Here is a 27,966-nt window from a genome sequence, read left to right as displayed (position 1 = left end):
CTTTTATGGTGTGATGTTTTAACGTTATCTTGAGAAGAAATTATATTAGTTTTGAATTTTTTATGCTAACAGGGGTGCTTGGGTACCGGTTATAAACCGGAATTCCTGTATTTTTTCCTATGTCAATATCGGGAATCTGGTATTGTCCGTTGTGTTACATCTCCCTACCTCCTTTTTTTTTCTTTCTCCGAATTTTCGGCGAAAAGGTCGGTGGTTATTAATAATATTCATCGTGTAAACCTATTAAAATGCAATTCTAAAATTGTTTTACTTAAATAAACTCTTTTATTTGCGGTGTTTTTTTTTTTTTTTTTTTGCTTTTGATGCCTTTATTTTGAAAAATGCGATCTCTTTGCATCCGGTATGACAATGGAATCTTAGTCATTTTTAATGCTAACTATGCTTCGTTACGAGGCAAACAAATGAAAATTCTCTTTTTTAGAGAAATCATTAGTTTAAGCGGTATTCTGCGTTCTTTTAAAAGTGTCTAGAAGGTTCGATGGTTTAATTTTATTTTTGCTTCAACTGGGTCGATAGACATTAACAATATGTTTATCACTAACCTTTAATATGCAGTTTGAAGAGAATTTTACTAAAATAAATTCTTTTATATGCCGTTTTTATACGTTTGATGCCTTCACTTCAAAAATTTCAATCTTTTTGCATCCGCTATGGGAATTGAATATTTCGCACTTTTGATGCTTACTACGCTTTATTCAGAGGTAAGCAAAGAAAATTTATACTTATTTTTGTTAAAATTGCAAATTTTAAAAGTTTTAAACGAAATTCCGTGCTGTGTAAAAATTTCATGCGCCAAAAAGCTAAATACTGAACCGCTGCTTGAATTTAATTTGGTTTCAATTATTTTAAGTTTTTACTTCCCATACAACATCTTCAGAAAATATTTCTAGTACAATTTAACAAGATGTGGAATGGTATATATAGATACTGATACATCAAGATTGACCATCCTCTGGAGAATGATGCCTCTCTATTGCTATGAAAACTTTCAAAAATAAACCAGAAAAGAGAAAGATTACCACAGAACTTCCAACAAATTATTTCAATGCCGCAGTTTGCGCCATAAGCCTTCCCCCTCCCCCAACACATTTATTAATGTTTATGAATTTAAAATTTTCTTTTTTACAAAATAATTTAATTTTTCACAAAAAAAACCAATCTTTCACAAAAAATTTTTTTATTTTTCACAAAAATGTTTCATTTTTCACAAAATTATTCTCTTTTTCACAAAATTATTTTATTTTTCACAAAAAACGGACCCTGTGGAAAACCCTGGACAGACCCCTGTTAATTTGCTGGAGAACTCAACTTCTGTCCTTCTTTCAATTTCATGCAATTTTTTACCTACTAGATGGAGTAGGGGTTAGTTACCGTTGTTGCCAGATTTAAGAACAGTCAATGCGGGACAGGCTTCTTGGAGTGAAAGCGGGAATGGGGGGGGGAGTTGAGTTTGAGTGCAATTGCTGGTTATGGTGTATTTTTAAGCGGTGATAAACAACCATGATTTTATAGCTTTCAGGAGGTTCCTCTCAGTATGTTTATGGGTTAGCACAATTTTGGAGGAACTCTTATCTCAGAGAATAAAGCGAGCAATAGAATAATACAGAGCAACGTTTATAGGAACAGGTGCAAATTAGTTTTTTGCTTGCATTTGCTAAAAGAGAAACTGCTATTGAAAATTTTTTTTGTTAAATGTGACCACTTTATCTGAAATAGTAATTCAAGGAATCGTGGAGCAAAACTTGTTTTTTAATGCCACACCAGCCAATGGGGAAATCTGGATGAGTAATCTTCATGGTCTGCCGCCAAAACAGAAACATACAAACCAAATCAAAACGATACCAATTTTTGCATTTGCTACCACATGATTTTGTTTTTGCTCTTTATTTCACATGTTTTATTATTTTTATCCCTTAAAAATATGTTTCGTTTTTGAAAATGCTGTAATTAGCCAGAATACCGGACTTAGGCCATCCCGTATGGATGTTCCCTGGGACGCGCGACAATTTTGCAAAATACGAGGCTGTCCCTTGAAATCTGGGATGTCTGGCAACCCTGTTAGTTACGTAGATATGAAAATAAGTTCTGAGGAATATAGAGTTTCTCTGTGTCTTTTGTTGGAAATTAACCTCTGGTTACAAAACAGGTTTCGCCATATAAAAGATTATTTAATTTTAAAGCTATAAACTTAGTGATTTTATATCTTTTATGTAATTTGAAATGTAAAACTCTCTTTTCCTTTTCAGATATATTGCTAAAACTTTTGGTCTTGCTCATCAGTATCTTAATCCAGATTTAGTCATATTTCTTGGGGATAATTTAGATGAAGGAGAAATTGCCAGTGATGAAGAATTTCATGAATATTTTCAGAGGTTCAGAAAGGTTTTCCAGGACACAAACTTTGATAAGGTGTTGTAGGTAGATGTTTCTGTGCTTATAAATTGTTTTTGTTTTTAAAATCAACAGAAACTTTAAATTGTATTTAGTTTTACAGAACCTTGTTACAGTTTTTGTATTAAAACCAATGAAAAAAGGAATGTGTTTCAAATTTACAAGAGACTTCTCCTGTATAAAATGCAGGGTGTTTCAGTTAAATGTTTCAGAACTCTTGAGAAGGGTAGGATGCATCCTAACGACTCGAAATCAAATGGCAATGGCGGGTCGAAAATGGTTTCAACATGGGCAATGCAAAATTGTAAGGAGGGGCTCAGATATTCTAATCATGGTTTAGCATGATATTTTCCCCATGAAAACAAATTTCAGGACAGATTAGAGTCCTTAAAATTGGACATTTTTAATTATTTATTCATTTAATGGCTGGAGAAGAAATATTTTTACATTTTTGCAAAGAAAAAAATACTAAAAACAAGGAAGTTCTAATTTCTAATGGGGGGCTTGAGCCTGCCCCCTTGCCCCTCTATATGGGCGCCCTTAGGTTTCAAAACCCTAGAAATGTTTGATATGCCAGGAGCATTCCAGACTGTTCGAAGTCCCATGCGCCGAAGATGTGAGGTGTGCATTGAAACCAGTGGAAAATATCTCAAACACTTACTTTCACTCATGTACCTTTTGCTGTTTTACATGTGAAGTAAAAAATATTTTTCACTTACGATCTCTTTCTTTATGATGCTCTTGTATTTACATTACCGCTTCAGGAAGGCATTTCCAACCATTGATCCCCCATTGCTATATGATTTTGATCCATCAGGATGCTACTACCCCTCTTAGAAGTTCTGAAACTTTTAACTGAAACATCCTGTATAATAACAGATAAACCATGTATTAAAAAACCGTACAGATATGATATACCACCCTATTTTGCGATATCCAATTTTTTGCACAAAATTGAAATATTTTCCTCACCAATGAGGCGATACTTTTTTAAGCATTGCGTCCCTGGTGAAACTAACCTGTGTTTGGCAACCTGAAGGCAATCTTAGATCTGTTCAAACTTGTTTACTTGGGTTGTTTACTGGGTTTCACGCAGGAGAGATACGTGTTGTTTCGAGCAATATACCTTGCAGGAAAGCTTATTTTGTGTTAGTTTAAATTCAGTAGTTGTGTTTTGAAGTAAAAACATTAGAAAATGCCAGTTTCTTCAAACTTGAACACTAATTAAAAGTTAACTCCAACGTGGTGTGTATCTGTAACCAGTGGCGCAGCTACATTTTCTGCCGCCCGGGGCGGTTCCTCAATTTGCCGCCCTTTTTATGGGAAATAGTTAATACAGTAAAGAGTAAAAAGTATTTAAATAAAGAAAATAAACTTTTTTTTAATCTTATTTTTCTTGCAAGAAAAAAAATTAAAAAAGAAAGAAATTCAGAGACCCACCGAAAAATTTCAAAAATTAAGTCAAAATTCGGAATTTTAGGCAATTTTTAGTTACGCTTATAAAAAAGAGACTTGGAGCTTCCTTAAAATTTTTTTAAAAATTAAAATCAACTTTATGCTTTCTTTGGCGATGTTAAGGTGTCGGAACTTCTCAAGGAAATTTTCCAAAATTGAAGTGTTAGAAAAGCAACTTTAGGTTATCTTTGGATACGTGAAGATATTGAGAAATGTGCGGAGGCGCTATCCGGAAAGTTTTTCAACTAAACTGAAAAACACTCAAATGTATAGGTTGTATCTTGTGGTGTAGAAGGACCTCTCCCCTAATTCCAACAAAGAAAGGATTTTCCTAACAAAATATTTTTAAACTTGAAACCAATTTTAGACTATCGTTGATGCGGTTAAATAGAATAGGGAACGTTCGGGGACTCCACGGAAATTCTCCATGGAGCTCCCGAACGTCCATGGAAGTTTCCATGGAAATTTTCCGATGCATTTTTCAAAAACGCAAATTTGCAAGTTTCAAAAACGCAATTGTAGGCTATCTTTGTTGGCATAGGTTTCAAAGTGTTTAAAAAAATGTTAGGAAATCAGACGGTTTTCCTGTCTCCCCTTGAAACTTTTTGAAAAAGACGTCCTAGAAACGTGACTTGAGCCGTTGTTCGACGGACAACGTAATGAGTTCGGAGGGGGGTTTCACCAGCAAAATTTTTTTCGAAACTGTTGCTCATTCAAAGCACTTCATCGCTGAGAAGAAAAGGATTTGCGGGCTTCCCTCAGAAATTTCTAAAAACGAAATTTGGAGCCAACTGTAATGACGTTAGGAGATTTTGAGCACATTTGGAGTTACCTTAAATGTTTTTTGAAATTAAAGTTTTAAAAACCCAACTTAAAAGCCATTTTTGGAAACATTGGACGGAGATGGGGATTTTAAAGTTCGAAGTTGATGTTCTAAATGCACACTTTAGACTAACTTTAATCATGTTACAGGAAGGGTTAGGGCTTGACCACCCTCAGAAACTTGTTGATATTAAAAAACTAGGTTAAAAGACGAGATCTGAAGGGATGGGGTGGGTGTTATCCCTTGGAAATGTTTCGAGACTCAAGGCCTAAAACTGCGGTTGTGGGTTGTTTGGTGAAGTTAAGGGATAGGAAGGTTCGGTTGCTCTTCCCGAAAAATGGGGCCTTTTTTGAGGGTTGAAAAACGCATTTTTAAGCTGTCTTCGGTGAGTCAAAATTCTCGGGCCTCAAAACATTTTGAAGCTACCTTTAGCAACGTCAGACAGCAAAAAAGGGCGGTGAAAATGCAGCCCCGAAAACGCTGTTTTAGGTTATGTTTGGCCAAGTTAAAAGAGAAAGGTATGGTAAGTGGCTCTCCTCCAGAAATTATTCAAAATTAAAAACTTGAAAATGCATTTAAGATTTGTGACAGTTCGAAGGGCGGGGAAATTTTCCTAATTTAAAGTTTTAGAAACCCATTTTTGGGGTCAATTTGGTTTCACAAAGGGAGTTATAACCACCTTTTAGATGCGTGCTTGAGCAAATCACTTAAAGTTAAGATAATCAGAAGTTGCCACCCAGGGTACGAGCAAGGCGCACTCCCTCCCCTTTCCTAGATTTAGTACTGCTATATTACCAATTTGGATTATTCCCTTTTTCAAGGATAGAGAACGATAAGGTAAAGAGGCCCTTTACATTCGATTAACCATACTGTGGTTCATGAGAAGAAAAAGTTATTCATCAAAAATCATAACTTTTGATGTAAATGTGAATGACTTTGCCTAGACATCATTTTACTGATTAAAACATTTCCTTAAAATAAACGACTAAATGAAAAATTCATTATTTAAAAAAATTTGTTGATATAAAACAGCAATTATTATTTGAGTTGTGAATAAGTGTTTTTATAAAATGAACATAAAATTGATTTTGTCTTAATGAAAATTTTGTAATCAATGACCAATCAAATCAATTGTTGAAACCGATAACGCTATCCTGAAAATGAGCAAGAAATCGCCCACCATTTGAGACCTCTCTCCTTTTACTCTTGTTGTCACTTTCCTTTAAAAAAATACTTTTTTTAATGAATAAGGTGGTTTCTGATGAACTTTCTTAAAATTAAGAGGGTAGCTTCATTTTATAACCAAAATTTATTAAATTTATTGTTTATTCCACAATAGTTAACCTTAACAGTAAAAAGAAAAAAAAAAACATGGTCCCTTGACTTTACTCTACCACATCCCTCAGTCTGTAGCTTCAGATAAAGGAAGAGAGGGAGAGAGAGAGAGAGAGAGAAAACAATAGTGCTGGGAAGTTCATAAGAAAAACGCATGTTTTGTATTAAGACTAATTTTATTATCATAGTCGTACTAAAACCTTACAATTTGAAGGTTTTAGAACGACTATGATGATAAAATTGCTCTTCGTCCTTTCTAGTTTTGAATCCAGTAATAGATCAAAAGCATGATTTCCTTACTACAAAAACGTGTTGAATTTTTTCGCATTAAAACTGGGAAATTGCCGCCCCCCCAAAAAGTGCCGCCCAGGGCGGACCGCCCCCTCCCCCCCACCCTAGCTACGCCACAGTCTGTAACGTGCCATTGTCATATGATGTATTGTTTTAGACTGAGTGTGAGGATTTATACCATAAAAAGGTAAGTTCTTTATTTGAGAATTCAAAAAAAAATCTCACTTCCGAAATTCTTTGTTTTTACAAATCCCTGAGGGGTTCTTGTAGTTTTTAACTTTATTTTTACTGTACGTAAATTAATTTTACAAAAATAGTACGGTTATTTTGTTCTAAAAGTTAATTCTTATCGATGCCACAAATTATTTAGACATTCTATTAACGTGCCTCCTTTAGGTACTGAATTTCTGAAAATAAGTTGACTCCAGCATTTTATAAAAATATAATGGTGTTATTTTATGTAAAATATAATAGGTATTTTGAAAGCATGTCTGGATAGCAAATAAATGTATGGTATTTTTGTATTGTTTATGCTTAGGATGTTCTGTTGACATTTCTACTTTTCATACATCAAAATTTGAGTTACTAAGCGCTTTTTTGGCTGAAATAGTTATTGATTTTGGGGATGTTTTTCCGCTTTAAACATCGCAATTTGAATCACTTTGCACTTTTTTTAGCAGAGTATGAGAAAAGTTTCTGTTCAATGAAATGCATGTTAGAAAATAGCTTTTATTTCTATTGTTACATATTTCATTGGTGAGCTGTTATAGTAATTTGCTAATTAAGGCATTTTAAATACTTTCTAGTAATGTTTCTTTGTGTACAAAAACTTTCTAGTTTCTGGTATTTTTGAAGCGCATATTCGTAATGTTTTGCATTGTAGTTTTATGTTGTTTTCACATATATTGTGTTCTGAAGTGCTTTGATCATGTTTTTTATCTAAATTTTTCCTGTTCGCGCTAAAAAAGCATTGCTAAGAACGACGTATGACCTATGTCGTCATACATCGTTTTCTTGGCGTGGCTTTTTCAGATACATTAAGGTAGGTCCATATGTGACTAAATGGTTAATGAGCAGAAATACTATTTAGAAAGTATTTTGAACTATGAATGAATCAATGGTTTTGTGCTATTAGCTCTTTAAGTTGGAATTAAAACTAGGAGACAAAGTTTTATAACTGCAATTTAGTACTGGGCCTATCAAGATATGTTATTAACAATAGTACTAACCTGGATACCCATGATCCCCCCTAACCCATGTTCCTAACATAGATATCAGGAAAAATTATTTTAACAGGATAGTGGAACATTGGAACAGCTTACCGGAAGAGGTGGTAATGAGCAAGGGAATAGATAGTTTTAAGAGGGCCATTGATCTTCACTGGGGATTGTAAATTGACAAGGACCAGTCTAGCTGGACCCAGAGCCTGTTTCTGGTCGTCACTTTTGTATTTATTATAACTTGTTTATAATAAATGCCGAATTGAAGTAGGAATTCACCAATATGCGAGAAGTATTTCTTTTTGAAGTGATAAAGCAAAAAAAGTTATTGTTTATTTTGTTAGAGTTTTTCAAAATGGATTTATCTATGTTTGATTTATATCTTATAAAAAAAGAATGCACCTAACATATGTTCTCAAAATCTAAATTGTGTAAGTAGTTCTATGCAGTGTAACAAATTTTAGTCCAATTTTTAGGAGTAACTCATTTAAAATGTTAGCAGATCCTGAGGAAAAATTTTGAATGCCTTTGCTAGTACTTCTCAGTTACCCGTCTAGAGACATGCCTTATGCACACCTATTTATAGATATACAGTGGAATCCGTTTAATTGGACTACTGATTAATCGGACCAGCCGCTTATTCGGGCCAAACCTTAAAGAACCAAAATAAATACCATAAACCAAGCCTAATATAATTCTCTTTTTGGGAGAAAAAATCCGATTAATTGGACTAAGGAGCATGAGAACAAATTGGAAAAAAATTTCAAATTGCCTGCTTGAAGCGAGTTTCAAGCATGCCAGGGAACCTGAATAGTTATGAAAATTAATAATGGTTCCTCGTAATTTTCAAATCTGACAATATTTGCAAAAAAAAAATGGTTAACGAAACTAACGGTACTGTTTCAGCAGACATCAAAATTTCAGTCAAATTTCAAATTTGTCCAATTTAGTTAGCACATTCAAAAATATGTAATTTTTTTCAAAAAAAAAAAGTTTAAGGGTAAAAAACGTAATATACATTTTATTTTTAATGAGGGATTAGTACTTTTATCATTTTTTTTTTTTTTTTTGACTCTCACATTTTTAGTTTTGGCTGTTGAATTGAATCGTACTGACTGGAAAAGAATAGCTGAAACCATATCGGTTTGAAGGAACAAGTTGTTGAACAAGTTTTAATTTATTTTTGAATGTAAAAATTTCGTAAGCAGCAATTTTTCTTCTTAGTATGCTCACCATACATATGGGGCTCATAATAGTCATAAAGGCATTTAAATGTTTTGTATATTGCATATTTGGTCAAGCTACACATTAATCATGTTCGCTTAATTGGACCAGCCGATTTAGGATCAGAATGGCTCTGCTCCAATGTGGTCCTATTAACCTGGATCGAGAGTAATATATCAATTGTATCCGCCAATTAAATATGATTTTTTAAATACTTTGAAATGTTGTATAAGATTTTGCCATGTTTACAATTGTGTTTAGATTCATTCCTAAAAAATATTTGAATGATTTTTTGAGCAATCACGATTGCTTATTGTTCTCACTTGACGGTTTTGAATTCCTATGATTTTATTTTCCCACCACCTCCCACGGCAGCACCACCGTCGGCCAGCCTCACGATGCTGCTTCTCTAGCGAAAACCGTCTCCAGGTTGCGTCAACATCTTACACTTACACGCATACATACATTCACGTACACACACTCACATGGAGACACCTACAGACACACACACAATTACCCAAACACTCATTCCTGCACACAGACACAAACATACATGCCTTCACACACATACCCCCCACACAAACACGCATGCCTACACACATACACATACCCCCACACAAACAAACATACCCCCCCCCCCACACACAAACACACACGCCTACATACACACACACTCCTGATTACGAAAAACATAATTTGAATTCAAAATGTCAAAGCTCATTTTTTTTTTTTTTAATATTGTTGTTTGTTTTATTCTAGGCAATCATAATTCCTGGTGATAATGATATTGGAGGAGAAGATGAATCACCGTTGCCTTACTTAGAGAAGAGATTTAATAAATATGTCAATGATGATATTTTATTCAATTATAAATTTTTGGAAATTGTCAAGGTAAATGTTCTACAGAAATGTTCATATTCTCTTTTCTTGAATTAATTTAAAAAGTGATATTTGTCAAGTATTTTTTGCTGTGTTTGGTTTCAATTATTTTCATAGACTTGATTTTAAGGCTCACTGTGCTAATTTGTTACTTATCATGCTACAGAGTGTGTATGCAACCTTGAGAACCTTAAAACTCCTTGAATTTCATATTATATATAATGTTTTTTTCAATGAGTTATGAGTCCTGGACCATTGGAGTAATTTGCAAAAGCCACTAGAAAAAGTCCTTGATTTTCTTATTTCCACCAGCCAAGCACACAACTTGTTTGGTGTGCTTTAAAACATGTGATTTAGAAAGCTCCCACAAAAATTGGGTGATGTCGGTTATTTTAGCCAAAAGGCGATTTTAGAAACATAAATTGAAAAGGAGAGGAGTTTATTTGATCTGGTGTGCTTGTTTGGTATTTTATAGAACAGTTGAACTTGGTTAATTAAAAGGCCAATAATTCACAAATTCGTTTGTATAAGCCATTTTCTATAACAACCGTAAATAGATAAAATTGGGTAGAATGAAAAATGCATGTGTACATTTTGAACAGAATTGCTATAAAATTAATTTTTATACAAATAAGCATTGTACAGTAAAACCTCTCTACAACAATACTGTTGGGACCTAAAAAAATATTGTTATAGACAGATTATTGTTATACACAGTTTGATTGTTCATGCTGACATTTTGCTGGGACCAAAAAAAATATTGTTATAGATAGGTTTATTGTTATAGATAATATTGTTATATACAGGTTTCACTGTAATCTAATTACTAGTAGATACAATTTTAAAAGTTTAACTCACCTCTTGCATTTTAACAGTACTGGGAAATAAATCCTCAAAGTTTCGCTGTTTTTTAGGTTTATTAAATTTTACCATTCCCATATATCGGCGTAAAACACTTAGTGACATTTGTTTATTATCAATTTCTGGCTTTTCATAAAATTCAATTAAAGTGCCTAAAGATTCTGTAAGTAATAGGTTTGTTATTAGTTGGTTGAATCATTCCAGTTGAATTTTCAGCATTGTGATCAATGTCATTATCACTTGGGGCTTTTCCTGCAATTTCTCCCGGAATACCATCAGTGGAAAGGGTTCCCATTATTTTTAGGCAATTATCAACATCAACAAATTTATCTACAGATGGATAATCATTATAAAAATTGAGAGTTCTTTTTTGCAGCCATTCTGATAGTGGCTATCATCTTCATCATCCTAGTTGAAACCAGTGTTTTCTTCAGACATATTGAGGGTTTTAAGCCCGGTTTCTTTTGAAGCGATTCTGTATAACACTAGTTACACTTTTCCATGCATCATCTAGAAAATAAATGGCATCTAGTAGACTCACTTTTACTTCTAATTTTTTCTCTATCTTTTTAATCTATTGTAAAGTTAAAATGTATCTAAAAAGCATTTCAAACTTCTGATTATGCCCTGATCTAGAGGTTGTAAGACAGAACATTGCATTTGGAGGAGAGATACAGGCTTATGGTTTCCAAATTTTTAACTGATGGGTGAGCAGGACAAATATCTATTAACAAGAGAATTTTTCTATTTTTCCCCCCTGCAAATCTTTATCCACTTTGTCAACTCAATCCTAAATATTTCCAAAGTCATCCATGCCTTACAGTTTTCACCATAATTAACAGTAAGGTTTTTCGCATTTTTGAAGCATCTTGGCTTAAGTGATTTTCCAATCGCTAATCATTTTCATTTCCCTGTTCCTTCCATTTTAGCATACACCAAAACACTTATCCTTTCTTTTGCCGATTTTCCACCAGTGCATTTTTTGCCTTTACATTTGAAGGTTTTGTCGGGTGTTAGTTTGTAAAATACCCCGGTTTCATCTGCGTTAAAAATGTTATCTTTGCTGTAGCTGCACATAAGTTAAGACCATGCATTTCTTGTCTGCTGACATTGTTTCACTGTATAGTTTTGCATGAACAGCATTATGCCGATTTTCAAAGCAATCCAGCCATTCATTACTTACCACAAAATCTGCATAATCCATGTGTTCGTTACACTAAGTATTCCTTTTAGGTTTAGTCCTGATTTTGTATTAGCTGGTTGTATTAACGCAGTTCAACGGTATTTATATTCGTATAACTAAGGTTTCTGATTTATTTGTTATTTTTTGTCTTAGCATATAAATTTGTAATCTTAAGATGTTTTACAGTATTGAATATGCATATTGTTCTTTATAGTTAGACTACTATAAATTAAATAGTTGTAAAATAATCTTTCTGACTTGTAACCTAATTTGTATTTAATTTGATTCTATATTTCATTTGTACCACATCCTTGATCTTTGCTATAAAGAGACCTGGAAAGGCTTTGAAAATGCTTGATTTTTACTCTGCAAAGAGTGTAGGCAACCTGATGCAAATAGTATGTAATTTGTTCTTAAACCATTTAATTTCATTATTTAACTGAAGCAACTTAGCTTTTCTTTTTGAATTGATGATTTTAAACTTTTTGAGCTGTTATGAAATTAGTACTATGAAGAGCTCTAGTCATTATTAGTTGTAAATTTTTACTGCAAGAAATTTGTTTTTAAAGTGCAGTTAGGCAATTAAAACTTTTAGGAAAGGGGCGATTTTGTTTTAAAAGTTAAAAAAAAATATATATATATTTTTAATGATGCAGCAAAATTCTTATTATCTAACACTAATTAGCAGAAAATTACTATCCAGGTCAGTCCATTGGGTGAAAGTAATTATTGAAAATTGAAAAACCAATAGCAAATTAAAAGAAAAAGCTTAGAATTGATACAATGAACTTAGTTATTCATTACATATATATTTTGTGACTTTGATTTTCAGTGCTTTATTATATATTTAATGTGGAAAATAAAATTTTGAATTATGATAATTTATGATGATTGAAAATATTTTAGTGATAGTCAAAAAGTAGGGATCTGCATTGCAATACATTTATGAAATTTCACAGGGAACCAGAAAAAATCTTATTTGCAAAAACGTTTTTTTTTTTACGAGTAATGAATAGTGATAAAAATAAATAATTGTCATAAATTTATGTATTTATTCTGCCAATTATTTGAAGAATAATTAATGTAACAATTTTAGAAGCTTATCATTGCTGCTAAGATAAAAATAAAATAGTAACAACAATCTTTACTAGTAGTTTCCATTTAGTGTGGCTGATGGAGGGTTCAACTTTTTCAAAATTTAAATATGAGATTTAAATAGGAATTTTCTGCAGTTTGTCTATTGAAAATAAGTTTTTCATACGTTAGGGAGCCCTTTTTTTCTCATTGTTATTTTAATTGCTTTAATAGAAAGAGTGGAAAAAAAAGAATTATCGAAGGAATTTAAAATGATACCTCCAATTATAGTACTTGCTCAAAGGCACAAAAACTGAAAATGAATCTGAAGAACACAAAGCATATTTAATTAGTAAATTGAAAAAATCCATATAAAATTACAATTGAAGCTTCAAATATAACTTTTGAATTATCTAAAAAGATATGCAAGAAAAATTAATGTTTGTGTGCATAAATAAGGTACCTTTGTGTTTGAAATGGAGAAGGGAAAGGAATAAAGGGGCTCTCATTATAACTAAATCAGATGCATGTAATTTTCATCACTGATGTAACACCAGAACAGATATATGTTAATGTATGTATTCATTTTGGAGAAAATAATTTTAAATTATGCATATTTTGTTCATAAGTGATTTCATTCCAAAATTTTAAATAGGGTGATCCATGGTCCATGGGATAAATGTGGCCTGTGAAGTTGATCTATGTAACCTGTCGTTTGGTCAATTTTACTCATTGTAAACCTTATTCCGAAACAAATACCAAACCACCCTTGATGATCCAGCAGCCCAACATCCACCCTCTGCAGTCCATTAAACCCCATCTCTACTCACAGGCAAATACAAGGGGAGGATCATGGGGGTCATGACCTCCCCCCTCCCCCCAATAAACCGTCAACAATAGTATTTGTCCCCTTTGTGTTGAAACACTTTATGAATGAAATTGCTTAGGAAATTAATTTATAAAGTTTATGCCCTATTAAGTGTCTTATTCCTGGCCAATTTGGAACTTTTTATTGACACCCAAGCAATTTAAAAAATGTTTCGTGCCCAAAACTGTTGGTTTGTTTATGGGGGAGAGGTGTCATTTTTCAGAACGACCCCCCCCCACCCCCCGCCATTAAAAATGGCATTGATCTGTCCCTGTATTTGCTTCCCTACCCCTGAACTTGCTTGTCCTCTCCTGCTATTTAGGTTTCCTAGATACAGGCAGATAGTCAAAATGTTACAAATTTTGGGTCAAAATCTAGGATATCATTTCTGGAAAACAGGTGCAAAGTGTGCATTAGTAAAATATGTATCAAGTACTGATAACAATATTCTTGTTTAAAATTATCTGAAAAAAAAATGAGTGTTTAAGAAAAATCATTTGTGTTCTGACCCACAAGACTTATCTTAATAAAGTTGGGTACTATTCATCAGAAACTGACCAAACTCAAAATAAGTCAAGTCCATCTTGCATGTTAGTACCTCCAATTTGTCTTTTTATGTTTATTGCGACCTCTCTTAGGAAAGATATAAAATATGTGTACCAGAAATGGAAAAGATTTAACTTAACCAGTAACTGAATCGGAAAATAAACAAATAGTTTTAAATATTTTACAATTTTAGGAATTCAGAAACTTTATAAATGCAAAAATCTAGAAAATTAGAAAATGTAAAATTAATTGTTGAAAAAGTTGTAAAAAATTTATCACCATAAAAAACGAACTTATTGATGGGATAAACCTCTTAAATTTTCCTCTGAATTTCTTTGTTAAATCATTGAATTGAGTTAAAACTTCAAACATTGTAAAATTTAAATTTTTGTGAAATTTACATTCTAGGTCAGGGTTCATTTTCAGTCTAGGTATTGGCAATTCATGCTAAATGTTACTTTTTATCCAAAACAAGAGGAAAAATTCTGAAATTTGATTGATTGTGTAAGATTAATGTTTAATTCTATAAAATTTTATAACTTCCATGTTTAAATGAATTTACCTAAAAATATTTTCTTTTATTATTTCATCATTTAATGATACAGTTAAAATATTTTTTCATCATTATTTTAAATTAATTTAATAATTACTATTATAAGGCGAAAAGGGTTGAATATATCAGATGAGTCATCGAACACAATCTGAATAAAATTTGCCACTGGTTCTACTATATTTTTAAAACTTTTCATGATACTATATTTGCATCAGCCATTTAGAGAACACTTCAGCAAGCAAAGATGTCAAATCACAGGAGAGTGGTTTGTTTTGATAGTATAAGTGAAATATTCCTTTGTTCGAATGTTTTGTATTTCGTCTATAGTGTTTGCATATTATTAAAGTTTCTTATATATATATGCTTGAATTTTTCATCATTACTGGGCCACTGGTTGATGAGCACGGAATTTTAATTCAGGACGATAGTGATATTGCTAATGTTCTTAATAACTTTTTTTCAAGTGTTTTTAATGATAACTGTATCTCAACAGTTGACACCAACAAGACACAAGCTATAGTACAGCTTGAGGACTTTGTATTTTCCAGGGATGACGTTTTACTTCATTTGAAAAAAATTAAAGAGATTAAGGCTCCGGGACCGGATAATATTTATCCAAAAATTTTAGTTGAAAGTGCAGAGGAATTAGCAGATGTAATCACAAACATTTTCAATGCTTCTTATAATTTGGGGACAGTGCCAGAGGACTGGAAGCTGGCTAACATTACACCGCTCTTCAAGAAAGGGTCTAAAGGGAGTGCGGGAAATTATAGACCTGTGAGTCTAACTTCGGTGGTTTGCAAAATTTTTGAAACATTGATGAAAATTAAGATAATAAATTTTCTAGCGACTAATAATCTATTGACTAGATTTCAGTACGGTTTCAGGAAAGGTAAATCTTGTGCAACTAATTTATTACATTTCTATGACAAAGTTGCCATGGCTTTGGACAATAAGAAGCCTGTAGATGTTGTTTAAATTGATTTTCAAAAAGCTTTCGATAAGGTACCGCATGTTGCTCTACTTAGCAAGTTAGCTGATATAGGAATAGGAGGGAAAACTTTCATTTGGGTAAAAAACTGGCGGACAGGAAGGAAAGAAAGAGTAGTTGTAAGGGGAAATTATTCTAATTGGAGTGAGGTCTTAAGCGGGGTTCCTCAAGGATCAGTGTTAGGGCCTGTTTTGTTCATTGTCTTTATGAACGATATTCACAAAAATATTTCTGGGAACATGAATTGTTTTGCTGATGATGTCAAAGTTATGGGAACTGTAGAAAATGAAGAACAAGCAAATCAGCTGCAAGAGGATCTAGATCATATTACGGAGTGGGCTGATAAATGGGGTATGGCTGTTAATGTTGGGAAATGTCAAGTGCTACATTTAGGGCATGGAAATAAGTGTACAAGTTATTATTTGCAAGGTTCAGTCATTAGTCATGCAGACAAAGTTACTGATCTGGGGGTCTTAATAAGTCAGGATTTAAAGTTTAGCCAACAGTGCAGCATTGCTAGCAGCAAAACCAATAAGATGCTTGGGTTTATCAATAGATCTATTTCAAACAAATCTAAAGAAGTTCTTCTGCCCTTATATAGAAGTTTGTTAAGGCCCCATTAGGAGTATGCTGTTCAGTTTTGGTCTCTTATCTTAAGAAAGACATTAATGTATTGGAAAATCTTCAAAGGCGGGCTACAAGGCTAATAAGTGGACTTTCCCACTTAGATTATAATTCCAGGCTTAGAAGGCTTAAAATGTACAGTCTTGAGCAAAGAAGAGACCGAGGGGACATGATTCAGCTATTTAAATTTATTAAAACGAAAGATGTTACGGGGCTGAAGTTTAGCACTGAAAACAGGACTAGGGGTCATTGTTTTAAGCTATTTAAATCTCAGGCTAACATGGATATTAGGAAAAATTATTATTTTAGCATGGTAATGGAACCTTGGAACAGCTTACCGGAAGAGGTGGTAATGAGCAAGGGAATATATAGTTTTAAGAGGGCCATTGATCTTCACTGGGGATTGTAAATTGACTAGGACCAGTCTAGTTGGGCCCAGAGCCTGTGGCTGGTCGTCACTTTTGTATTTCTATTTGTATTATTATTGTCATGACAGCCCTTTGTGGGTCCTGACCTACTTCAGAAGCCTTTTCCTTTCCACACATTTTTTGCTTTTTAAACTTAAAAGATTCACAAAAAACACCTCATGCTCCACACAGTATATCATGAGGCTTACAGATGTAAGTGATAAACAACATTTGCAACATTGTAAAAACAAAAGTTAAGAGTGTTGAGAGAGAAATAAAGAGTTAGCGAATTTAAGTAACAACAAATCTACAAAAATAACATTTTTATGGTTTTCAAATCTATCTCCAACATTAAGAAACCAGAAGGTACCAGCACACATATATGAAAGCAACATAAAGAAAAACCCCCAGCATTCAAGAAAGTCCCAAATTAGATAAACACAGTTTACAAATTTCAATGGCAAATACAACTTCATTAAAAAAATTAAGGTTTTAAAAGCTATCTACAAATAAAAAACTTGATGGCCAATAACCCACCTGTTTTAAGTCTTTCATTAAAAATTTCCTTTTTTCCACCAGTTCAACTTTTAGAAATTGAAAATTCTAATGAATAAGGGCATGAAGGCAGCCTTTCCACCCTTTTTTTTTTTTGGTCTTTCTTTTGATCTTCTACTTTCAGGAGTTGCGGTAAAGATCTTAAGGGCCGTTTTCTCTGCATTCATTCTAAGAAAGTGACCTGTACATCTCATTCAATCGGCAATTGTATTGTTTTAATCTCATAATGTGAGTGTGTACTTTCCAGAATCCGAGTCTTGGGGTCCCTTGATCCTTTTCCTACCCAGTTCTGTAAAGGCATTCTATTTTTTCTATTCTTTAGACTTCATTACAAGGAAATGTTTTACAGGTTAAGGCTGTTAGCAATAGTCCCATCCTGGAGTACCAGTCCTTGGTGTAACCCCAAGGACAAGGTATTTCCCCTAAGCAGTAAAGCTATTCCCCTGAGCACTTTTTACCCATTGTAGTTGCCTTTTACATCATACATGAGCTACATTGGTACTATTCTTTCATACCTGGTCACCATACGGTTGTCTCGTTGTTGGAGATTAGTATTTTAAAAAACTTTTTTTTAAATCTACTTTTGTGATTTTAATTCAATATTTTCGGATGTTTTTTCACTGAATAACTTGCTATATTAAAACTAAAATAAAATTTTGCAGGTCAACTACATAACTCATTCAAATAGTTATCTTGCTGCTTCAAATACTAGTGATTCAAGCTACAGAATCATTGTGTCGCATATGCCCTTGACGCCTGTGTATAGTAGCTTTGTTAGCAGAGTAAGTATTCATATTTATATTTCCTAACTGAACATATTGCAAGTTCTTGATCTAGTATCAAAAATGTGACCTTGTCAAGAATTCTAAAATGTCTCTTTCAGTATGTAAAACATTTTTTGAACACCATCAAGTCTTTATGTTTCCAAGTTTTACTAGTTTTTTGCAAGTGACATGGAACATTTTTTGATTTGACAATATTTTAAAATAAAGATCTGGCTGTTTTCAAAAAACAAAAAACTCAATGTAGCTCCAATGCTTGTGTAATTGTTGTATATTATTTAACGCAGCTTCTCTTTTAGTCAACATAGTCTTATAAGTGCCAACAACCATGAATAGGTGGTAAATGTGCTTTTAAAACATTAAATACCATGTTTGATACGCAATATGAATTTTCAAATATTTCGTTGATAATCTGCAGAGTTAATTTATTAATATTTACAATTGAATCTTTATATATTCTTTCTTTACTTCAAGAAATCAGAGCTCTGTTTTCAAAATATAAGCCACAAGCAAATGCTTTTTTTAAAATAAGTTTTTTTTTTATTTGTGAAGTTTGAAAGAAGACAGTTTGATGGTGGATACAAGCATTGTACTACAACAGCAAGTTTAACAGATTATTTTTCATCAATATCATAGTACTAACTGTACTTGCGTGGCAATGCCCATGCTAAGAATTTAAAGAAAGTCTCTTGAGTTAATAAAATCTCCATCTTGAGTTGAAAGAAATCCTTTTATTTACAAAGGATACTATATACAAAAACAGGAATTAAGTTATCTTGAAAAGTATTTTCGTAGGTGTGGAAATTGAGCCTGGATTTTAGGAATAATCACAAGAAATCGCATAGCAAAGAGGAAATTCTGGGAATTAAATATAATTTAGAAATATTTAATTTAGGACTAGCAGTATCCATGATGAGACTTTACATTCAAGATTCTGATCAGTCCACCAGTTGCTGTGTTATAAATATCCTTCGCTTTAAGAACTTTTAGCTCATTGACATGCTTTATCCTTTGAAAAATAGGAACGTGAAATTTAAATTGCACTGCATGTATTTATTCCGCAAGCTTTTAGCATCTGCTTTTGTTTTATAGTTTTCATAAATTTTTAATAATTATTTCTTTAACAGTTAATAATAGAGTCAAAAAAACTTTTGTTTAATTATTTTCCAAAAGTATTTTAAATTGTAGAATGCAATCAAATCCTCAAAATCTGCAATTGCATAATGATTGCTTATAAATAACTATGCATGTAGTCCTCACACAGGATAACTTGATACTGTTTCCATCAATCAAGAGTATTATCTTAACGTGTCTTCAAAACCACTTATCATTTAATATGATATGAAACTGCTTTTGAGATTGAAATTGAGAGGCTTCACTTAGATCATCTTACTAGTTACCCTACCTTAACATGAATGTTAAAATGTACTATCCTTGTCAATCCACTTATAGTAACTATATCTTCTTCACTAATTATTCCCGACTGACACATTAGAAGCAGTCACAAATAGTATAGTATTATAAAAGTTTCAGAAAAAACTAAACCTTTGTTTCTTACATTTTTGTTCGGTTAGCCCTCTACTGCCCAAATAATAATTTCTTATAGAAAAAAAATTATACGCACAGCAGTGACATGCAGTCCGCCCAAGCAAACCAAGCAGAGCTTGGGCACTCCAAAAATACATTTTCATTTCTCATTTGTATGCTCATAACTATATCTTCTTCACTAATTATTCCCGACTGACACATTAGAAGCAGTCACAAATAGTATAGTATTATAAAAGTTTCAGAAAAAACTAAACCTTTGTTTCTTACATTTTTGTTCGGTTAGCCCTCTACTGCCCAAATAATAATTTCTTATAGAAAAAAAATTATACGCACAGCAGTGACATGCAGTCCGCCCAAGCAAACCAAGCAGAGCTTGGGCACTCCAAAAATACATTTTCATTTCTCATTTGTATGCTCATAACTGACAGAAAGTATGAATTATAAATTTTTTCTTTTCTTCACTTTTACTGAAAATAAGCTAAGAAAAACATTTATTAGTCGCTCAAATGGCAATTTCCCGGGAAAACATATTCTCAGGCAAGGAAAGTGAGACCCACACTGCTGCCCATGCAAGGCAAGAAATGAAGGATTGACACACAACACAATGACACTGTTTTTCCTGTCCAATGATAAGAGACCACTGTTGGCTCCACTTCAGATTCAAAACCAAGCAAGCTGTTCCCTGCACAAGGAAGCAGTGTTGCCAAAGTGTCTTTTTTTTTGAGACAAATTTGAGAAATTTAGCATTTTTTGAAATCAGCTTTCTTGAAAAAAATTGTCTTCTTAGCTTTTTTTATTTTTGCTTTTTTTGGATGTCGAATAATTTTAAACAATCTTTTGACAAAATATCAAGTTTTTTGGACAGCTATTTGTTTTAAATTCTTCATAACTTAAAAAAAAATTTATTCGGTCTTTTTTTAACCGTGCTTCAGCTTGCTGTTGTCAGTTTGATGACGAATGTTTTTGTCTTCATGATAGTAATAGGCGATGACTTTTGGTTCATGGAGTATTTATTATTCCGAGATGGTAGATCGCTGCTTTCTATCGCAGAATGCTGATCTTTAGTCTTAATATGCAAATACATTAGAACGGTTTCTCAGCCCCATAATCGATGGCGCAGATACACTTTCTGAATGAGAATAAAGGCTTTTAAAGTACCACCACTGCTAAAAATTTCAGTGTCGCAGTCAGAGCCACATAAGTTTCCCCTCTCCTGTTATTCACTCATGCTTTAACTATTATTATTAGAAATACATCCGTTCTTTTAAAAACTACTCAAGTACTTTTAAAGTACTTTTTAAAACTACTACAAACAAATATAATAATAATATGAAGTAAATTGGACATTACAGCTGCTTGGGCACTCGCTTGTGCCACAGCATGTGCCTGATGCACAGAAAGTCAAAGAATAATGTATTTAACACATGTAATAAAATTTCATGTGACCTCAGAATAATGGTGGGCAGTAGAAGATTAAATCTAAACAGAATTGCATTAAATGTTATTCTCAGAATTATATAGTTTAACATGTTGCAGCATGTAGCATACCTATTGTTAAACAGTAACTGTAGTAGTTACCCCCATAGTCAAAGAATGATCAAAAACTTAATCATATTTCTGCTGCAGAAGACCTTAATGTATACATACACTTTATGACTAAAGGTATTGAGACACTTCAAACAAAAAATTGTATTTTTGAAAGAAATGCTTATATCTCCTATGGTAGCTTATTCCCAGCTATTTACGATGAAAAATGATCAAAAACCTTTTTCTGTTTCCTCAATTTGTTGTTCATCCCCTAAATGAATAGTAGACTTAATTTTTATTGGAAAATGGCAGCTGGACTATACTTTTTATGTGAAAAAAATTGCAGAGCAATTGGTTTTTTATTTCTCGAAAAATCCGTAAAAAATGTGAATTTTTGAAAGTGTCCCAATAATTTTGGTCATATAGTGTATGTATGTGCAATTGACATTAAACCATATTTAAATTTATTGCATGAAATGCTCTAAAACATAGGGATTTGTTTTCTTCAAGTTGGAGTAATAAAATTTTATGATTCTCTGTAGATCTTTTCTTTTTTATAGATAATTTTTTGTAGAGATTATTTTTATAAAACAAGTGTAAGATTTTTTGAAATTGAAACAAGTGTTTAAAGAGTAGAATGGTGCTTTATGCATTGCATGTATTTAATCATCCTGAATTTTCTTCAATACAAGTTCTTAAAGTTTTTTAAAAGCTTGTATGAGCCCTGGTATAGTAAAAGCAATATTGTAATGGATAAGCATACAAATTAAATTGCATACAATGTTTGACTTTTTCATGAATGCTTTTACATCAAGAAGCTGACATCTTATGGAGTGAAAAAGGGTTCTTAAACCCTGAAATGTGTGTATGCAATTTTATTTGCAAGTTTATGTCTTGTACCATGCCTTTTCTTTTTGCTTAATTAGACATTTTTAATAGCAACTACAGTCAACTCACAATAACTTGGATATTCTTTTATCTCGAAGTCTTCTTCCACTGCCAAACTCTTGAGAAGACTTAGGGAACTTCCCATAGCTCGAACTACCAATGACTCATAGATTTTAGTGTGTCCCCTTGGGACTTCAAGCTATCAAGAATTGACTGTATATTGATTGAAAGCAACGAATGCAGGTCAAAATCAAATAAAATGCTTCCATTATACAGTGTGTTCCATTTTAACCTGCAAGACCTCTATTTTTGCAATCGTTAGTTCTAGATGCATACTTCCAATTGCAAAAATATTCAAAATCAGTTGCAGAGTTAAGATGTTGAAAGTCTGAAGCAAAAATAAAAATGAGTCAAAAACGTACAAAATTTAACTTTTTATATGGGCCCCAGGTCCCCTAACTTATGTTTAGGGAAAAATTCTCCACTAAAAAAAAAAATGCAGCACAAAAAGTTTGAAATTAGTACGACCAATTTTTACGGTGATATGAAACGCAGCATTTTCACTTGACTTCAATAACACCTTTTGGGGGAAATATAGAGGTTAACAAGTGTTTAAAATTATATGTGTGCAAAGTGTGGTTTTTCAAATTATTAAATTACACAGGCCTACATGTTTTTTGGTGTTTTGAATTTGATAAGAGTCCTTAACTAATACGAGTATGCTGATTCTGAATATGAATTTGGTTTGAGCCCATCACGTCAAGATTTTTCACAAAATTAAAAAAACCTTATGAGATATTTTGCACTAAATCAAAAAAGTACCTTATTGATATTTCCTCAATTGCATTGATATTATTTGTTTAAAATGTCCTACCTCCAAGAAAACCAAATATCCACCACCAAGAAAGATGAAGGATACTAAACGCACGACTAAGGACAGTTTATATGACAGAACAAGTTGGGTTTTTCACCCCTCTGTATCTCACCCCCACGAAGACCCACGGAGTTGATTTTTGGTATACTTAAAATCTAGTGATCCCTGAAGAAGCCTTGATGCATTGATTAAAAACATTTTAGAATGATGTTATGTTTATTTCAATTCAGTGGCGACACTTTTTAATTTTCCCATCTTTCAAAGTCAACTTGACTGCATTGGCAGTTGTTTACGCAATAGTTAGCGTCAATTGTTTGTAATATATAGTTGTGTTTTGTTTTCTGAGTGTTTAGTGCATCGTAATGTCATCAAAAAAGTGTAAAATCTGTCCTAATGCATTTTGTTACGTGTGTGGTGATTTATTAATAACAAAGCATCAATGAAACATAACAGTATTTATCAAAAAAGCTAATAACCTTACTTCGGTGTTAAGCTTGGTGATCAGGACAAATGTTGGGCTCCACACTAAGTGTGATTAGCTACTGAGAAAATGGACAAAAGGTAAACATAGCTCTGTACCCTTTGGCATAAATAGAGAACCAAAGAAACCTTGGAGACGTCTGTTACTTTTGCTCCTGCAAATTCAATGGCTTCAATTCGAAAAATGAACATACAATTCAGTATTCTCATTTACCGTTTGCTACACGACATGTTCCTTTATGGACCAGGAATTCCCATTCCTCCACCTTTTCCAACCATCATCCAACAGCAATCATCAGATGGAAATTCAAACGATAAAAGCAATGGAGAAAAAGTGAAAAAACCAATTTTATTTTAAAAAAAACTCGACGATTGTCTTTCGTTGATAAACTGCATTGTTCTTTTTATGAACAACTCAATTTTGTAGGAATTTTCTATTAAATATAGTTTCAATAAATATTCTCCCAGTATTTTTGGCAGTTTCTATGAAAAATTTCAAACACACTTTTCTTGAAAACCTGAGGTGCTGGAAAAAACTAAACTCACATTTTTAATCAGCACATCGCATTTATTATAGGCAGGGCCGTCGACAGGATTTATGAGCCCCTATGCAACCTTCTTCAGGGCCCCTAACTTTTTACGTAATCTTTAACCTCCTCTTTCTAGCCTCCATTTTCACATAAATATTTAAAATTGATTTGCGATTTCAGGTATGGGGGACCCTTTTTGTAGCTCGGACAACTTTATATCGATAGCAAAACAGGCCATTTTATACTTTTTTCTTTACGATGTGTCTCTTCTTACGCGCGCGCGTGTGTATGTGTACTTAACAGAAATGAATAATTAAATAAATAAAAAATATTTCTGCTGTCTGTCTTTTTTTACCTCCTTGGAAGAGGAGGGATATCAGGAGAATGATGCAGGGATCTCCTTTGAGTTGAGGGTAGAATATCTGCAAGTTTAGGGGGTCGGGGGGTTATTCCCCCGAGAAAATGTTTGAAAAATACACTAAAAAATTCTGCATTTTGAAGCCTTATACGGGATAATAGGAACTACAACATGTGGAAAGAAAAAAGGAAAACAAAAATTTCTTAAACTTTACACTCTTTTGCAAACTAAAACAATACAAAATACAAACTGCTCGTGGTTTGACGAATCGTTGATATTAATCGATAGAGAGGAAGAGCGACGAGGGAGAAACGATGACGCATTGTCACTTGCTCACATCGACTCTCGGTATAATTAATTTTCTATCATCCCTTATCAACTCACCAACAAACAGAACGCTGAATTAACTGAAAAACGATCAAGATTAAGATATGCTTTAAAAGAAATGGTGGAAATAACAGCTTAACCATTCGGACAAATCATACTTTATACAACTGATAGGAAATAAAATTGAAGCACTTTTCAAGCAGTATCAGAAACTTTTTAAATTATTTTCAAGGCCTCTAGAACAATTAAAATTATTCAAAGCAGTTCATTTGTACTTTCTAATCTCTGATATTTTAATACTTGCTCGTATAGTTTTACATTCTAACTTAGTAAGAAACCCCTGTTAGTCTGCACTACTTGTATTTTTAAATAACAACTGGTGCAGAAAACGAAAAGGAATAGAGGTAGTGTAGTAATTTTTCTCATGCGAAATAGATTGACAGTATGCAGTAGAAGTAATACAAAAGCAGGCAATAACAAAATAACTTTCAATATACGGAATTCAGGTTTAAATAAATAGCAAAATGTGAACATGCTAGTCACGAAAATGTATCTCAAGCAAGCAATATGTTGCAGGAACGTCATAACCATACTCTTTTATATTTTTGATGCAGAATGTAGCGAGGAGCTGAATATGGCACATTTTGGCACCCCTTCTCCCCTCCTCGCATTTGAAGAAGTTTAAAATGTCCCAAGTTCTTTAGGGTTTTAAGCACGTGAAAATAAAATTCATTTTTAAAAGTATTTTTCCCTTTTTTTAGGATCGAATCATGCAATTTTTTCGAGAGTTGGGGGCCCCCAAAAAAGCAGGGGACCTAAGTTGTTATAGCTTGTTTAGCTTATAGGTAAATCCAGCACTGATTCTAATTAATGGTGACATAACTGTGCCCTTTTTAGATATGTAAGGGCGTTCTATGCACTTTGATAAGGAAACATCTTTCAAAGTGCCCCCCAATCGCCCCCTTCCTGTTTTTACTCTAGAAACAACACTAGAACTAATTTCAATTTGTATCACTGCACTCAAAACTAAATCAACTCACATTTTGAATCTTTTCATCGAACTGCGTCGCTTGCCTATGTTTTGAATCTCGAACGCTGAAAATGCAAGCGCTTATATTTATAAGTCTTTTTTTTTTAAATTTCTTTGCCACTTTTCCATTTCACTAAAATTCTGTTTAGCTTTCAAAAAGAAGCAATTTTTTTTAGCCTTGGAATTCACGCAAAAAAAAAAAAAGAAGTCACATTTATTTTTGGTTCAAGGCGTCGATAGTGGGCTATGAAGATAGGGACAAGTAGCATTTCTCACTTCGAGCCTGATCACTTTCACTGAATTCACTTCAATTGAAAACTAATTATCTTAACTATTAATCTTAACTCTAGGAGAAAGACTTCCTTCAAACTAAAAAGTTTTTTTTAAGGGGGAGGGGGATTTATCTTTATCTTAGGCCCGCTTCGCGGACCCCTCAATCTCTCACAGGCCCCTGTGCAATGCATAGGCTTGCCCCCCTCTCTCGACGGCCCTGATTATAGGGCACCTATTAAACTTGAAACACTTTTTCATGAACGAAAAAATGTAGGCCTGTGTTTTTCAAGGTTTTGCAGTATGTTTTTGTGTATCAGGGCATAACATTTGCATTTATTTTTGAATAGCAATGAAAAATATTAATACTGTGTTTGTTTTTTTTACTTTGATGACCTGTCATTCTTCTGAAAGGGCGATAAGTTCCAGTCTCATCTTCTGTATGGTCCCTTACAACTTTGAACTGAAATATCTCTGTGAAGTTTGGTCACACAAGTGTCAAGTTTTTTGTATCAGAAATAGTTTTCAATGGAGATTATTTCTCTAAATATAAGTTAGGAGAACTAGGGCCGTATAAAAAGTTAATTTTTGTATTATTTGATTCATTTCTATTTTGTTTCAAACTTTCAATATCTTAACTCCACATCGGATTTTGGATATTTTTGCAACTAGAAGTATGCATCTAGGACCAACGGCTGCAAAAATAGAGCTCTTGCAGGTTAAAATGGAGCACCCTCTATGTTCATGTACTATCGCTGTTATAAATTTTGTAAGCTTACTCTTAAAACTTTTTTTCTAGGCTCTGCGTTACCTGCAGCCTCATATTATTCTCTCCGCCCATGATCATAAGGTGAGATCATTTTTTAAGTGTTGTGCTATTGTGTAATTGTCACTTGCATTATCGTGAAAAATGTTTCTGTTAAATAAGTTTCATACATAAATTTGCTTTTCTTTCTAATGTGGCTGCATTAGGCTTTTTAGCCATTTGCAGAGCCAGTGCGATTCCCCACTACAGCAGCCAGTTTTTCATGTATCATTATTAAGCATGGATGTCAATGCCATAGGTAATTTTTACGCCCAGTTTTCCGCCAAGTGGAGAAACTTGGGCTCTCTTTGATGCAGAACTCCACTAGGGATTTAATGTTGTTGAGGGCATTCAAAACCAAACGAACGCTCTTAGGATCTTTAACATGTGGCATAATCATACTACATTGGCGTTGATGATTTTCTGTATCTCAAAAAATCCATGGGTCAGAACCCAGGACCACGATGCAGAAGGCCAATGCCTAACCATCACAAAACCCAGCTGTGGCTCATGCATCAATGTTATAAGTTTTTTTGATTTTTGTCACATTCATTAGAGAAAAAGCAGGCAACATGGCATTTGAGCATACGTGATGTGTTTTTCTGCATACATGAATGGTTGCTTTCACTTATGTACCTTTAGACATACTTTGAGTAAAATATAGGTGAATTTTAATTATATTCTTCGCTCATTTACCTTTTACTGTTACTATTATGACCTATTTATTATTTTTTTTAATTAAATCATTTGCTGTGATGTATAGGCAAGAGATTAATGTAGTTGTAACAGACAGGGGTGCTCACAGGGGGAGGGGGATTATGGCGCAAGTTGTACCATCTAGATTTTTGGAGGGATATTTTTTAATATTTTTTTACTTTATTTATTTCAATTTATCTTTTGATTTATTTTTAAGGAAAATTATTTATTATATTTTCTGTTTGTTCTGTTTATATTTTATTTCATTTATTTATTTTTTTAGTGTGTGTGTGTCATTCGCGTAGCACAGAACTTTTCAAATAAAATAAGAATAAGAATAATTAAAAATAAATAAACAAATAAATATTTTAAAAAAGTAATTAAGTAAAAAACATTTAAAAAATAAATAACTAAAAAAATTAAATAAAAATAAATAAAATATAAATAAATGTAAATAAATATTATATAAAAATAAATTAAAAAAAGAGAGGTAAAAAATAGAAAAGGAAAAAGTGGTTGAGAGGAATTTTGGGGGGGAATTTGTGCCATT

General features: G+C 32.9%; 1 protein-coding gene across 3 annotated transcripts in view; it reads left to right on the top strand.

Annotated features, from left to right (window-relative positions):
* LOC129225717 (metallophosphoesterase 1-like) overlaps positions 1 to 27,966 on the top strand; it is a 44,986-nt gene that overhangs the window by 2,522 nt on the left and 14,498 nt on the right. For 2 of the 3 annotated variants that reach the window (XM_054860208.1, XM_054860207.1), the window contains exons 3-6: positions 2,268 to 2,430; positions 9,520 to 9,651; positions 17,964 to 18,083; positions 26,715 to 26,765. In XM_054860208.1, coding sequence (XP_054716183.1) covers positions 2,268 to 2,430; positions 9,520 to 9,651; positions 17,964 to 18,083; positions 26,715 to 26,765 — 466 coding nt within the window. Of the gene's footprint in view, positions 1 to 2,267; positions 2,431 to 9,519; positions 9,652 to 12,012; positions 12,082 to 17,963; positions 18,084 to 26,714; positions 26,766 to 27,966 lie in introns of all 3 variants that reach the window. The other variant, XM_054860206.1, reaches the window with a different exon arrangement.

This window comes from Uloborus diversus, chromosome 7 (genome assembly GCF_026930045.1).
Source record: "Uloborus diversus isolate 005 chromosome 7, Udiv.v.3.1, whole genome shotgun sequence".
Lineage (NCBI taxonomy): Eukaryota > Metazoa > Arthropoda > Arachnida > Araneae > Uloboridae > Uloborus > Uloborus diversus.
The sequence above is the reverse complement of the archived record's forward strand: the minus strand, read 5'-3'. Positions and strand labels throughout refer to the sequence as shown.